This window comes from Pezoporus flaviventris, unplaced genomic scaffold, assembly GCF_033815535.1.
Source record: "Pezoporus flaviventris isolate CSIRO_AGI_PZ_B2104156 unplaced genomic scaffold, CSIRO_AGI_Pfla_v1 ptg000009l, whole genome shotgun sequence".
Classification (NCBI taxonomy): Eukaryota; Metazoa; Chordata; class Aves; order Psittaciformes; family Psittacidae; genus Pezoporus; species Pezoporus flaviventris.
Window position 1 is genome coordinate 1,613,676 of NW_026892557.1, and position 16,119 is coordinate 1,629,794.

Here is a 16,119-nt window from a genome sequence, read left to right on the forward strand (position 1 = left end):
AGGAATCAACAGCAGCAGCAAGAAGCCAGCAGCTTTGTGACAGCTTTTCAGATAAAGAACAGATCCAGCCAGCAGCCCAGTATCAGCATTTTGCCATCAAGGAGCTGTTCTGCAGTTATGAGAGGTGTTTGACATCAGGCAGTGGCCCCTTCTTTGGGCCCTTCAATGCTCTGGGAATGCCCTGTGCAGCTTCCTCACCATGACTTTTAAAAGTGAAGGAATTTTCCACTTGCAGACCAAGACACAGGTGATTCCTGAGGATTCCCTGACACACCTCTGTCCACAGAGCTGGTGCCTTAGACTCTGCTGTTACATTTTGGTGGTTTCATTTCATCCTCCTGTCATCTTTAATGGTCATGTTGAGCACTGGCAGCTCTGTGACAGTTTTATCTCTGAAGCAAAAGAAGCTTTTGAAAGCGTCCAAAATTCTGCATAACACAAAGGAAAAAGGATGAGGAACAATAAATCCAAAGGGAAAAGGATGAGGAACAATAAATCCAAAGGGAAAAGGATGAGGAACAATAAATCCAAAGGGAAAAGGATGAGGAACAATAAATTCTCTCATCTTTCTCAGCAAGAGCCAAAACAATTTTCTTTTCATAAAAGCCTAACCTTGTTCAGGACAGGTTTTGAAAACAACTCATCGATGGAAGATGCTGGCAATTAAATCATAATAAAAGGAGCACACGTTGTATCTGCTAATGCACTGGTTGTACCTTTATTGTTTCACCTCGTTCACTAACAATTCAGTGGTGCAAGGTTACCATACACAGTTAGATATCTGCGTTGCACACCTAAGGCTATACAGCAAATGGATCAGAATTAGTACAAATACATGAACTATATTTACATTTTGTATACTCAAGCTCCAAATCTCGGATATATTTACAAAATAAAATAAGAAAATGAAAACCTGAAATTAATGTACAGTGTTGCTGATACACTCCTTCGCTGGGATGAAATCAGTTTGCAAAGAGCTTTTTGTTCAAGAAGGCCACTTACACAGCATATCCCTTGTATACCTTGTGTACAGAGAGATCAAACAGGGGAATGAGGACTGCAATTAAAAGTGTGTATGTGAGTGCAACACCATGGCTAATGTCCAAATGCAAGAACCTTAATCAACTGCACATGGAGTATGAACAAGCAGAGTGGAAAATCAAGACCTGATCCTGGGAAGTGCTGGGCATTCAAGACTCCCTCTGCTTCTAACCCCTGGTTTCAGGGCAGGCAAGAGGTAGTTCAGTGCTGCTCAGGATCAGGCCAATAACTTGGCAACATCAAGAATTGAAGACTTATGACCTCCACACCCTCAGTTTTCCGAATACACAGCTGATCCTGTTGATATAAAAACCATTCCAAATAACATTGGACACAACCATCTGGTTCGGGCTGGACTAGTTTTGATTTCAAATACTTAGAACGCATAAATGGCCTTCTGAACAAAAAATAAGTCAATCCTGTTCTTGAACAGCTGATGTTTTTAAACAAGGAAGCACAAAATTAATACATTCCTGCTACATACAGTATAGTTCAGACCACATATTGGGGTTAACTACAATGGAGAGATGCAACGCACACGTTAAGAGACCCATTTTGAAGTACATTCAGCAAACCATCCAGAGCAGCAGCAGTATCCTTCCTTCCAGCAGCACGTTCACAGCTGCATCTTCAACAAAAACACCCACCATGGTATAAACTAACACAAAACTTAAGACTCTGCAAGAGTACCAGAAAGATGCATAGGCATAGGCTGTATTAGTTGATTGTATAGTACCAATGGGTGTTATACCAAAGCTAATCCGGTTATCTAATGTGCAATTAATTACAGATGTATAAATATACAATACATTACATAAAATTAAATCCCTGTAAATTAGGTACAAGCAGCAAAAAGTGAAGTCTTTGCTTTGAAACACCTTGTGAATCAGTAATAAGGACTGTTGGACACTGACCAAAAAAACCCCTTTCTTAGTGGTCTGGAAACAGTATTGCCTTCCCTTCTGCATCCCAGAATACAGGAATCTTCTCTGAAAAGGTACTTAAAGTGCATTTCTAAAAAACAGTATAGGAGGTTTAGCTTAGCTTTAAAATATCCAGGAAGCCCCAACATCAATGACATGATTTTCAATGGACAAAAAAGGGCAATTCTGTTCTTTTCAGCGAGGAACATAAAACCCTAAAACACAGCACAGTGTTGCACTCATCCTCTCCAAGAACACCTACGAGTGCTTATGCCGAGTGGGTTGGCAGGCCCATGGCATGATGCCTTGTCTCCAGAGGGTGAGCCCCAAGAGCTGTCTGACTCCAGGACTTCACGTACATGCAGTAGGTAACCAAGAGTGCACTTCTAAATGCCAAGAGAAGGCAGCTTAGGACTTAGTTTTCCCCTTCTTGCTCTGCTTCTAGAAAGAAATGTCTAACATGTTGGGCTAAAGAAGCTTTAAAGTAAATGGAAATCTTTTGCTTCATTATCCTTCTAAAGAAAACTTGAATTGATTTCAGTCCAGTTTTAAGCAGGGAAACTGATGTCTCAATGTAGGCTTCCGTAATTGGTGAGAAACTCTAACTGTATGCCTTTGTCAGACCTGAAAACAGTAATGCCCATTTGAACTCCACACAACAAAAAACTTCAGTCACAGATTATGCAGCCTTAAGAGATACTAATGCTTAAAAATAGAATTCTTCTCTTCTGATGATCTGTTATCCACAGGGACATCAAGTCACCAGAAGCTGCTTGCAGTCTTTAGGTAGAAGAGTAACATTTATGCAACACAGCTGTACCACTTCCAGCTCTGTATAAAATAAGCCTCTGTCTCTTCCTGCTTTTAAAGGAAGATCCCTTAATCGTGTTTCTATGCAATGCCTCTATCTCCTTAGTTCATTTTCTGTCTTCTCCAAAGCAAAGACTTAGCGAACTAGTTTTCTTCTAGTTAAAAGAAAAAGATAAAACTTAAAATGCTCTCAAGTGTGTCACAAAATGCCACCACCTAAATCACTGCCTCCTCAAACTGGTTCCACCTTCATTACATGCAGTGGTGATGGCAGCAACAACTTTAGTGCTTAAAATTAACCTAATTCTTGAGATCGGCTTAGCTCCAGCTTGAGGAGCCCTCCTGCAGCACTGACAAATCTGATGTATCCACACACTGGAAGTGCATTATCGTCCATTGCATAACAAAGGAATAGCATCACTGTGTTAAGTCACACACAATTAAACAAGACAAAACCAGAAGGAAAATAAAAGAAAAGGAAATTAAATCCCTATTATGCTCCTGGGTCCCCAGGATGCTCCTTCACTCTGGCTTCCAGTTCTGAAATAAATCTGAGGACCACAGGAGATGGCACGAGCACGATTTAGCTTGAGTACTATCTCGAGATATATAAAGATATGTCCTAGCAAGTGTCAGACTCCATCTCCCTGCTCCTTTGCCAACCATGCTGTTAGGAGGTCTCATGCATTCATTGCACTTTACTGGAGAATGAAAACCCCATAAAGCTAGAAACTGCTCAGCTGATGCCAGTCCCACGTCCACTTTTGGCCACAGAATTTCTAAGCTGTGATGAGTAAGCTGAATCCAAATGACCTTCTTGAGCTGGAGTGTACCTAGATGTGCCTACTGTAATAGTGGAACAAAACTCTTTTACCTCTGCCTTCAGAGGTCAGAACCTCAGGATGAAATCCCCGTCCATCCCCCAGGATCACAGCCAGCCCTGTCAATGCCCAGGGCAGTCAATAAAGTATAGCACAGCAGTCTGAAACACAGTGAAAGAAACCACCACTCCTCCCAACCTCCCTGAAAACCTAACTAAGGAAGATGAGTTCACTTCTCAGAAAGGAAACTCATTCTGCCTTCTTCTACTGGGGCAAGGACCAAAACCTTGCCCGCAAGAACTTACACTGTAGGTCAAGAACTAACACTACCCAGCTGATCAACAAGAAGCCTATTATCACACCCACTGCCCAGGACCAGAGTCCTCCTGAGCTGTCCTCCAGGGAGGATCGATTCTGAAGTTAAAACTAACGAGGGGGGTTTAGCTCTTTAAAATTGTAGCAGGGAAATTAGAAGACATTCAACAGTTGTTCCAAAAGGAAGTGAAAGTGTCCTGCTGTTCTCTGGAGAATATTGTAAGTGCTAGGTCTAGAAAGTATTCTGTAGACAGAGGACGCTTTCCCCATGAACAGATGGGATGTCATCAGAGTATTGCAGATAAGAGACACATGCATGAAGCAGGCCTTGCGGAACGATGCCGCAATCTATCCCAACATACCAATGACAACCACACATCCCTTCCAAGAGAGTTGATGACTGCTCTTGCTCCAGGAACTCTGCAGTCAGGACCAAAAGCAGAAGAGGAGACACTGCCCTCCTGCGGTGCTCTCCTGAAAGGGCTCTAGGGAACAACCACACTTCCATTTCCACTTAACACTCTCCATCTGCCAAATATGAGGCTGAGCATCTAAAACCTTAGGGATTCTATCTAATATTTGATCGATGTGCTTTATTTTTCCTCGTATCAGCACAAGTTCTGTCTCCTCGGCTCAGTTCAGTGGCAGAGTAGTGAGTGTCAGTGTTCTGGGAAAGAGTTAAAGCCAAGCACTGCTCCCCTGCAACCCTGCAAGAGTCTAAAGGCAGATTATTCTAGCCAGCCCCTCTTGGTTTGTTCCCTATCCTTTTCCAGCTCATGCCTAACCTGATGGACCCTGGAAACTAAAAGCTTGCACCAAGTCCAAAATCCAGTCTGCCCAGATAGATTTGTCCAATATCAGCTTTCAACAGAGTTTAAATAAGAGGCTGGATCCAGAAAGCCTGAGGAGCTATTGCAGTTCCTCCCTGGGTAATGTCTACATAGAAGAATTTCTCTTTCCCTGGCATTAGAACGTTGCCCTGAGGGAACCAATGACTACTGCCAAGTCACAAACTGAGTGAAACCCTGCAGCAGTCCGGACAGACAACAATGGACAGTGGGACAGACTCCGAAAGGTCAGTTGGAAATGGGAAAACAATTGTTAGAATTTAAAATAAATAATTTTTTTTTTCTTTTTAGAGTCGTGCATAAATCACTTCTTTTTTTTTCTTTTTTTTTTTTTCTTTCCCTTTTAGTTTGGCCACATGCTACTAGGTACGATCCTCAGTACAAGTGAAAAGAAACAAGGTACAGTTAGAATACCTAGGAAATGTGCTGAAGGAGGTGGGAAGGGAGGGGAGGGGATGTTAAGCCACAGGATTACATACAAGAGAAACTGTCAAGAATCACAAAGAGAAAATGCGAGGTAACACTTCATCTATCGGAAGGTGAGTTAGGGAGAACAGATGAGAACATTACATGGACTCAGTACTTGAGCTGGCCCGTGCGTCTTCGAGCCAGTTTTGACCTGCAGAGGAAAGAAATAAAGAAGTATTTGTTGAGTTCTGCAAGTTTATTGCTCTTCCCTCCCCACTTTGTCCACCTTTTTCTTAAATCCTTCTATATAGTCCTAGTTTATCCCATAAGCAAAACATATCAAGGGCTGTAATGAGAAAGGCTTCTCACTCTTCTGCCATGCTCCTTTAAAGGAAGACAGGATCTTCTAAGGACTGGACTGTTAAGAAATTATCTGATGCTGTACAAAAATAGTTCAGTTTTTAGCTACTTTTAACTAAAAGGAAGAGCTCCTCTAGTGTAGTGAGACCTCTCCAGCAAGCAGGGGATGCCTGTGACCCGTGTTAAAGGAACAGCTCCTAGAGAAGTTCAAGAAAAGGGAAGGAAATGAGGATTTCTGCTTTGGTTCTCATCCCAGACCTGCCTGCACAGAGGGAGTAAGAAGCCTGAGAATTGTGTAAAACAGCCCTATAAGGAAACCATTATGTGGCCTCCACACACAGTACTGCATGAAGTTTACCACCCATGTTCAAACTGGATACATCTGCTAGGAATGTCACAAGGCAAAACAACAGCCACTGCATTTCTGAAGTACAGGGCTTGTTTGGTTTGATTTTCCCTTTGTTCCCCCCCTTTCCCCTTCAGTTAACCCACCAAATCCAGAGTAAGCAAGGTTAAATTCTGTGGCAAACTCTCAGCCTCCTGCTTATGACTCTCTCACTGTCTTTGTGCTCTGCAGCACCGTCTGCCCGTGAGCTGCCTCTTACCGTATTGTGCCAGCAAGAAGTGGATTGAAGGCATATAACCAGTCATTCATGTCTTTGTCATTGATGGCCTGAAGCAGGACCCCACGATGCTTTGTGCATACACCAAATGTGTTGGGTGTCTGGAATATTAAGGACAATTTAAATTACTGAAGACTACAAGCACATGATGCGCACTCCCTCTCTGAGGGAAAGTTTGCTGTGGCACATTCCTGAACACCACAAGACCTAACTTCTTTCACTGGTCATTTCCAGGATGTTATTAGTCAATCAGATAGGACATCTTCTACAAATTATAGTGTTAACTCGTAAGTATGGACTTTAAGAGCTGAGATGGACCAGTGAAGTTAATTTGATTCCTTGCAAGATGCTTGTGTGTGTTGCTTTGGGGTTTTCCTTCTACACAAACAAACAAAACACACAACCCCAAAACACCACAGAAACAAGACTACAAAACCCAGGCATACAGGGTGATGTAGTTCCTACGTTCATAAAAGCAAAATACGATGTGTAACAGCAGCTTGTTTAATCTCTTGTGCAACTGTGTCCAAAACAGAAGAAATCCTGAACAAACTGGGCCTTTGTGGCCAGAATCATCTGATACCAGCCACTGTCCAAGACACAGATGCATTTTCCTTGGATCAGAGATGACACACAGGATTGTATGGATGTGCTACTACCCATAACATTCCAGCTCTATGGGTAAATAAAGGATAGCTGCAGACTGACCTTGACCATTGCCTGCTGATCCTCACTGTATTCCACCTGAGCTGTGGATAAGTTTATGATTCCTCTTTCTACAGGATCTTTGTCACTGTTGTAAATGAAAACATAGGGACGGCGAACCACCACAAAGTGCTTGGCCCAGGAGCTGGAGAGTGGCTCTTTGAAGTGGAGGTATCCCTTCTTTGAGACCACAGAGCTGGAAAAAACAAACCCACAGATAAACAAGAATACATTTTCCCCTAAGTAAGACACCAAACTGCAAAACACTGTGCAAGGCACTTGGTCCTTACTATGTTTTGTCTACAAACAGTACTACGAAGAAGTTCTATAGCACACTGAATTTTGTCTTCAATACCTATGCAAAAGTCTGACAGAAAGAAGAAGCCACAAAGATCTCTACTTCAGTGAGCTTCAGCCATGGTTTTGGTGATAGCAGACATTATATTCAAGTCAGTGAAAATCCTGTTTATGAAGTAGATGCAGGGAGTGAATGCTGCAGAGATATTAATATGACCCTCATTAATCCTGCTTCTATCATAAAGGACTCTGCAGTTCTGCTATCACTTGTTTAATTTAACTCCCTCAAATGGGGCATAAAACCCTACAAATCTCAGAAAGCCCTTATGGCAGCTCTCAGGAAGCCATGGCCACACAACAGAAAACTCACCCTGGTCTGATTTCCTCGATATCAGGAACAAGGTTTAAGAATTCATTCTTTCCAGCTCTGGCAAGATAGGAAGTTTCTACCGTAGGAATTAGCTGGAACTGTTCCACCTCATGACAGGGACTGGAGGCACGAGAATTTGCTTCTGGTGTTCTTAAAAATAAGAGTGGAGAAAGAGAAGTAAATCATAATAAACCAACTGAATGCAACAATGGAACTTAAAGTGCATCTACAGCCTCGCCTGTCTTACAAGTTTCATCTTCCAGTTTTGTACGACACTGGGATCCTTTTGTACAGTATCAGATAGCACTTCCTTGAAGTCTATGGAATAAAACTTCAAGTAACTACCAATAAATTGTTTCCCCACTACTTCTCCCTTGTTTCTCTTGCCCAATTTACTACGGTTTCATGTAAAATGTGCTGCTTCATCAGCACTCCTCCCCTCAGGGATGTCAGGTTGAGAAGGTACAAATCACATCTTTCACCAAGTAATTAGTCCCAATTTAATGAAAAACATCTTCTCTAGATACAGCTGAGACACACAAACAGAGATTATCGGCCAAACTGGTTTATTCTGGGTTGTTGTTAGTAGGCCTTTTTAACAGAGCTCTGAATAAAACTTGTGGACTCTGCACAGTGATGTTGCACTGGTCACCGGAATGCCACCCATCTGACTGTTCTTTCACACAAGGAAAAAACACTTCAAAAGAACAAAATGGGGAAAAATAATTGTGCAGTGATTGGAGAAGATAAAGGAAGGGGGCTGTACAGAGAAACACCTGAAAGCAGGGAAAAGGAAGGGAGGGATTAAAATAAATCAAAGCATAGCAAAGAGGTTTGTGAAGCACTGAGAGGTAACGTGCTTCTATGAATACCCTATACTTACTTCTGGTCGATTGAATTGCATCTTGAATCCACCAGAGAGGGGCAGGTAGATGAAGGTGTGAGGGTGGCACTGCTGAAACTCGACACAGAGGGGTCCCGCCCGATGGGGGAAATATCTGACAACTACAAGGACAAATACAGGCAACATATTAGAGGGGTGGGTTTTGGTAGCTGGTACGGTCCAGACTAGAACATGGCACTGAGCATGCGGGAGGCTCAGATAATAGAAGGTATTTCTATCAGCTGTTTCCTCACCTGCTAGTCAAAGTTCCACACACAACCATCATAAACCTATCCCGGGTGAAAATACAATGGCACAGCTTGTTATTAATGTCCTAAACTACTTATTATTCACACCCTGACTTCCTCAACAGCGTATCAGACTATTTAGTTTGCAACTTGATAGTCAGAGTTTAAAAAGCCAATTTACCCTTTCACATCAGGAAAGTGTATGTAGGGAAATATAGTGCACTTCCAACCTGCTAATAAACTGGAGGATATATATAGCCCAACTTCACACCATTTCTAATTCCTGCAATTCATATTGCAGGAATATGCAATTCCTGATGCTGAAAAGCCAAATGCTCCCAGCAGACTGAAAATAAAGAAATTACTATGAAGTGTTTTGTCTCTTCACAGAATCAGATTCCACAAACTACAAACATATTGCTATTGTACTACAAATACAATGCGTTATATTGCATGAAACATTTACCTTACAATCACTGATGCTGTTGTACACCTGGTTAAATTCCCGATTGAAAGTGTGAGTGAGAAGCTGCAGACACTGAAGTGGGGAAGGAAAACAAACAACACATAGAAAAAGATTTTACATTTAGGTTTTCAGAGAAATTCAAACACAAGAGGCCCTTTGCCAAGACAAACTTGGCAGCTCTTGAAGGGATAAACAGGATAAAAAGGATAAATAAGAATGTTTCATTTACAGAACTACTAATGAAGGGGGATGAGGTACAGCCATAGCACAAACTGAGCCACCAGCATTGGCTGCTGAGAACAGATCATTTCCCATTAAAATGAAGCTCTCACAATACTGGATATCTGCCATGCTGGGAAGCTCATCATTAACGTTTAATCATCTTTGGCATCCCAGGTTAGACTCGTGATGTTTTTCTCATGTTATACCTTGGTGGCCAGCTCTTTCTCCCGATCCACCAGGCTCTCTATGTCTGCTGAGTCATAGCCACTGCTCTCACTGGGCGTCACAGCACTCTCAAATGTTGTAGTCGAAATCTGTGAGGAAATGCTGGTGGAGGTACTGAGGGTTCCACTGCTCAGACTGGGAGACAGTGAGTCACTCAGAGACTTGGGGATGCTGTCACCAAGCTTTTCACGAAGCAGAAGGAAGTGTCGGGTTTTTTCCACCTGATAAGAAAAGAAATCAGTGTCATCTGCTCCAGGATGTTGCCTACTTTACAGGAACTGAATTCTTAGGCATTCTTTCAAGAGTCACACCAGTAAGCATTTATAGAGTTTACAGTAGCACTAGAAATTGAACACACTTTGATTCTGAGCTGAAGATTCTATTCAGCAGCCAGCCACACACTTTCTATCTTCTCTGTTAGAGAATTTACTTCAGTCTTGACTTTGGGAACAAACTGCCACCTGGGAACTCATTCAGCTCAGAAGATCAAAGGCAAATTCAAAGCTACAGTTCTGCTTTCTCTTCCACTTCCCCATCTCTTTACTCACCTCATGCAGCAACTCCAGTTTCTCCAGTTCCCACTGATGCTCAAGAATGAGGCTGTCACCCCTGGGCCTCCAACCCGCCAGGTTCTCCTCTCCTCGCACATAAGCCACAGATGTATCCAGGACTTTCCTCCTCCTCCTCTGCATTCCTGAGCAGCAAGAAACAACATCAGACACGTTAAAAACAGTCTGAGGGATGCCACTAACACACACTACCAATTAGCAATCTGTGAAGAGCCAACACTTCTGCTGTTGGGCTGGAAATAAACACGGCAATGATGCCATTAACAGCAGTCACACATTCCAAAGAGATTTGATTTCTTCCAGCTTTCTTCATTCAGATCATTTCTACTGACCAGGATATAACGCAAACTCCTGTTAAGTCTAAGTAAACAAAAGAACTTCAATTGCTAGGTCTTAAAGGAAAAATATATTGATACTACATGAACTACATTTCTTCCAAGTTATCAAGCTTGCATCAGATATCAGTTATGAGGACCAAGAGAAAACTACTGCTGCAAATACAAAGTCTCACCTGTGCTAGTTATGAGCCATGTACTATGCCCTCTAAGTCTGACTCAGGCACGTGCCCAGTTCCCTTATATACCCATGTCAGAAAATGTAAAGTTATGGGCGAATCCTTGGTTCACCAATGGTAAAACACAGACCCGAGTGGAAAATAAAAGCCTGCATAAGTTTTTTTAATGGAACGGCAATGTTCCACTGCTCCTGTGAAACACAGGAACTGCTTCCCATCGGGGCAGAAGTGTTTACTCCATTCTGCCTATGGAATTTTCTGCAGTATTTCATACTTGTCACTCAAACATCCAGTCACTGCTTACCTGGACTTCCTGTGTCTGCCATTTTGCATAAACTTAGTTCATAGATCCCGGTTACACGATTGCTATTCACAAGAAAACAGAGGGGAAAAAGAACTCTTAATTTCAGATACAAAGTACATTAGCTTTAGTTAAGAGGTCCCCAAATTAGAACTTTAGGTATAGTTGTAAGTTAGAACTACATCTGAATTCTAATCTTGACATAAAATAGCCAGAACAGACTGCAAGTGGCATTCCCCCATGCTCCTCCCCACCACCAATTTGACTCAGCAAGGAGCCACTTTACTGCAGTAAATTCCAGATCAGGATCATCTATGTACAAGCCTGAAAAACGGATCTCTTCCCAACTGTTCTGTCAAAAGGTTGAAAAAGGGCTCAGTAAAGAAAGAAGCCATCAGACCTTCACTGAAATAAATTCAAGAATGAATGTCCAAAACCAGACTGGAGAACTAGAACTAGGGGGGATTTCAAGGAAGAAATAAAAGAAACAAAGCTGCATTCTCCCCATGCCCTCTAAGAGAAAAACCGTAGTACACTGACATAAAACATGGATACCCAAACTGGCCACTGAACTTACGAATCTGGAGATTTGGAGTAGCCACTACCAAAGAGATTGCGCAGTGATCGTGGTGGGGAGATCTTGGCATCTCGAGAGTAAAACACCATACAGACATCCTTTGTTATAACAGCAGGCTGGATGCAATGGTCAAGCTAAGAGAAAGAACAGCAATGAATGAGTGGTTGCAGACAACTAAGCCAAGTTACACTGCTTCCCTCTTTCAGTGGGACAGCTTTATGAAACTCGTTCTTGTTTGGGTCTTTGGTGAAGGGTTTTCTTATGTGTTCCCATGAAACAGAACTGTCAAAGCACTTGATGCATCTTGTGGGTGAAGTACTACACAAGGCAACAGTGTCTCGCATGGAAAGCCAAAAGCTAGGCCAGTGTTTTAGTACTAGTAGTACTTACATAGCAGTGTTTGCTGATTTCAATGGATTTTCAGATCCAAAGATAGAGAAAATGAGGCACAGAAAGAGAAGGAGATCACCAGATTCATTTCACATTTGTTGTGAGGCAGTAATACCTTGACATCTGTAGCACTTTAACTGTGAATAAACTCTTCCACCCTGCTCTCAGAAAATGAATAAAGACTTTCCCTGGCCTCAGGATTCAAAGATCATTTAGACCAGTCAGTATTTATCTCAGGTACACACTGTCTGCTGTCTCAATGTTATACTTGAGTCACAAGCAGAAAGGAAGGCACAGATCTCTAACCTCCAGGTAAGCAGAAAGGGTCATATATATCTTCTCTCCATATGGTGTCACTCGGTTGAGGAGAAGGGAGTTATGCAAGGAGCTATCCCAAACTGCTTCAAACCGATAGAAAGTCCTGGAAAAACACACAGTAAAAGTTCAATAGTAAGAGTTCCTCTGCATCCCTCTGATCAGTGTGAAGCATCTCATCCCTCTTATCAGTGTAAATATCTCATCCTTGACATCATCCGCTATGAGTCTCAGTGGCTCAGATAACAAACAGTTGAAGCAAAGACCTTTTCTTTCCCAAGATAACTTACTTCTACCTCAAATCAGAATGACTGACAGGGAGGGTTAAGTCCTATAATCAAGCAATAGATAAAATAAAGATTTCTTTCTATGACCCTACTAGATTTAATTAAAACTTCCAGATCTAACACAAACTTTTGCAGTTGAAAGGAAGGAGCTGAAGGCTCCCACAGTTCTGCCCCAGCAATCAGGGAAGTTCATTTGTTCAAGACACAAGTAAAAGCACCATACACAGGAAAGCTAAATCTTCAGATCTAGAGTCACCACTACACACCCTCCTAACAGGGGCTATGGGAAATGAGCTTTCTCCTTTCTCACAGGTAGAGACTGACTCCATGTAGGTTCCTTAGAAAGAAGCCCTATCCCCTTACTCAGGAATACAGCCCGCTTCTCTACACTGGTAACAGAAAAAGAACTCTTCATCACTTCCATATAATTTCCCTCCCAAATCCCCTTGCCACTGAGGTTTTCCATCCCATTCCAAGTCCGAATGATGCAATACTAAAAGCAAGAAGTGCTTTATGACAGTATTTCTTTAAAACAAGTTCTATCTCTGAAGACCTTCTCTACTAATGCCCAAGGCCAATGAAAACGAAACAAGAGACACATGACAAAAAGCAGGGTGGGAGTGGAAGAAAGAAATAACAAAACCCAAATCACAAAGAAACAAGCAGCAGCCCAAGAGCAGACGTATCAGAAACAAAGAGTTCTGATCTCAGAGCTCCCAAAAATTCCCTTTTCCTGATGCAAATTACACAATTCTCAGCCACTGCATTGAGACACCGTGAACTGTGCAGTCAAGTAATATCATTTGAGAATACTGATAAATACACCGTTTGCAGTTGAAGCAGAAATCACTTCTACATGCCCTGCTTCTATTAAAAATGCTACACAGAAGCATATTCTAAAGGCTAAGTGGTAACTTTAAAGGCACTGTAACGTAATCATCCTTATTTGAGTTAGATTAGGCAAACACCACAGGTTGTCCTCTGGTCCTCTACAAACCTGTGCTGAGTTCCTGTGTTTTCATCTTCCATTGTGTCTTAGTCATAAGAGCAATCTTTTAAACATTTAGCAAGCTCCAGATTTACTGCATGGTTGGAAGAAATAGCAGTAAAACCTGGCTCTCCACAGATGGTAAAGTCAGTGCACCTCACCCCTGAATGAGCAATGCACCATTGTCAAACATGACTCCCCATCATGAGGAGAGGATACAGGTGTAAAAGTTCATCGCTGCAGAACTAAATGCCCCTCTTCAGCAAAATGATGCCTTCTGGATAAAACTCAAGCTGAAGTCAAGCCCAACTTCAAGACAATCACTCCACTGGATTCTGTCTAGCCAGAAAGTTAAACACACAGTCTTGCCTGCCCAAACCAGAACTTGCTAGAATAGTTGTAGAGGGAGACAACAAACAGAAGTGAGCAAGTTTCTTTTAGCACAGTCAATAGCACAGGGGGAAAATGTAACACAGAACAAGCAAAGCATGGAAAACGGGAGAAGCAGGTTAAAGGCCCAAGTGTATAGTTAGAACTGATTTTTAGGTGGATTTTAGCATTCGTGGTGAATTGAGAACACTGAAGATGAAGTCTTCTCTTTTTCAAAGAGGCAGAACACGGAAAGAGTGCAAATTGCCCCAGATTGTGCAGCCAGAACGCTTGGCTCTGACCCAATCTGGAAGGTGAAAAAGGGATGCAGTCTGAGCAGCTACTACATGTCTCGCTTCTCTGCCAACTGGTAAACTAAGAAGTAGCAGCCACATGGTTAAATTTCAGATGCAAATCCAACCTAAGAACAGAGGTTGAATGACAGTCACATGGCAGCCACTGCTTTTTGTTCCATGCAATTCTGAGCTGGAATTTCAAGTAACCCAATCATTCTGGCCTTGACTTGGTACTTCAAACACAGCAAGAATTAGAGTCAGAGGCAGAAAAGAAATCCAAATTTAGTTCTTTTACACAGAACAAAGGAAGAAAATGGCAAGGACTACAAACAGGGACTATATTCTGACAGCACATTTTGAGAATCAGAAAGACTCAAAGGAAGCTGTCTCTTCCATGTAAAGGAAAGTTTGCCCCACTAAATTGCACCTGAATAAACCCCAGACACAAAGGAGGAGGAGGTATACTACTTCTGCAAGAGCTAAGAGGAGTGCTAACAGAAATTAGTAAAAGCTAAAAGGGAATTGGCAGCAACACAAATGGGGCATAAAGCTTCCTGAAAATAGAATGCTTTATGTACAAAGCAAGCAAACAGAAAATACCTAGGCATATCCTTATCAAGAAAGAGCCTGTGAAAACATGAAAAGAGCTTCAGTTAGTCCAGCCAACAGCAGAACAGAAAAGCAACAGCTGAGAGGAACAGAGTAAGCGGACTTAAAACCAATCAAACAAAAAACCCACACCAACCAGAAAACAAGTCTGCAGACAATGAGCAAACACAAAACACACACAATCCTTTACTGGGGCTTCAGTCCCACTCCGCCACCCTGCCATACACTCGTCCCACAAATAAACCTTGGTGTTTTGGTAAGATGTAGTCAACAGCTTCATCTCACTGACACTCATCCTTCACCCAAGTGGTCCATCTAATAGAAAACTACAGAGCTATACAGGAATTCCTTTAAACTGTGAGAGAACAGAAGTACAGAGCTTGCCAACTGCAGATGCAAGAGAATCGGACTTGAAACCAGTAATGTTCCAGTTATACTGATCCATTAATCCAAACACACTAAATATAAAATACCCACTTCTCGGTGGGAGGCAAAGAGTAACTGCTAATCCCTGTCACTGTCTGTGTTTACAGACACTAGGTGGCAGGAGGACATTCAGCTGTAGGAGCAGCATCCTGATTCCACCTTTAATATTGCAGTGGAATTTCAAAGTCCAAGCCTCTAATGGAGAGGGAAGAAGCCATTTTGGTGCCTAGAAAGATACTGCCTGCAGCATTCAGCAGCTGCAGCAGAGATGGGCTCCAAAACAACCCCCTCCCCTTCAGACACCCTCATTCAGAGTTCAATTTCAGAGATATTCCTGCTTTGCACCAGCTAAACAGAGCTAGGAGAGGTCAAGTGACTTGGCTGATGTCAGAGCAGGGAGAGGCTGTGCTGGCAACGCAGCATTCCGCTTCCCTGCCCTTTGTTGCAGACACTGAAGCAAAACAATGTGGAGTCTGACTGATCTATACAGCAACACAACCTAATGAGACAGCAGCAAGAAACCTCACAGATAGGGGCCATGCTGCTGCCCACATTATTGCAGATACATGGAGAAGAGCCCCCTCCTTATTAGGACCGCAGTCAATTTGTGATACATGTGTATAAATCCACAAATTATGAAGTTTAATTTACAAAGCATGGCTCTTGCTCAAAATGTCACAAGCTTGCTCCAGGAATAATACAGGTATGTACAATTCCATAAGCATACTCCCAAGATCGCCCCTGTACTTCAATGCTGTATTCGAGCAACAAACCTCAGTGTCAGTTTAAAAGTTCTGGGTTAAATTCTGAGACTCCCTTAAGCTGTTCCTTTCCATCCTCCCTTTATGGTGCTTACACATGGGAAGTAATTCAAATGCATTAGAAACCCTCCACACAGACCAATGGAATTCAG

General features: G+C 42.3%; 1 protein-coding gene across 9 annotated transcripts in view; it reads right to left on the minus strand.

Moving 5' to 3' along the window:
- Positions 1 to 699: 699 nt before the first annotated feature.
- The window catches only part of KIF1B (kinesin family member 1B), a 92,433-nt gene continuing 77,013 nt past the window's right edge, over positions 700 to 16,119 (minus strand). For all 9 annotated transcript variants that reach the window (XM_061450145.1, XM_061450142.1, XM_061450138.1 and 6 more), the window contains 11 exons: positions 12,223 to 12,337; positions 11,527 to 11,660; positions 10,953 to 11,014; positions 10,114 to 10,259; positions 9,547 to 9,786; positions 9,119 to 9,190; positions 8,405 to 8,526; positions 7,522 to 7,671; positions 6,858 to 7,050; positions 6,132 to 6,250; positions 700 to 5,377 (listed from right to left, as the gene is read on the minus strand). In XM_061450145.1, coding sequence (XP_061306129.1) covers positions 5,335 to 5,377; positions 6,132 to 6,250; positions 6,858 to 7,050; positions 7,522 to 7,671; positions 8,405 to 8,526; positions 9,119 to 9,190; positions 9,547 to 9,786; positions 10,114 to 10,259; positions 10,953 to 11,014; positions 11,527 to 11,660; positions 12,223 to 12,337 — 1,396 coding nt within the window. In that variant the 3' untranslated portion in view covers positions 700 to 5,334. The remainder of the gene's footprint in view (positions 5,378 to 6,131; positions 6,251 to 6,857; positions 7,051 to 7,521; positions 7,672 to 8,404; positions 8,527 to 9,118; positions 9,191 to 9,546; positions 9,787 to 10,113; positions 10,260 to 10,952; positions 11,015 to 11,526; positions 11,661 to 12,222; positions 12,338 to 16,119) is intronic.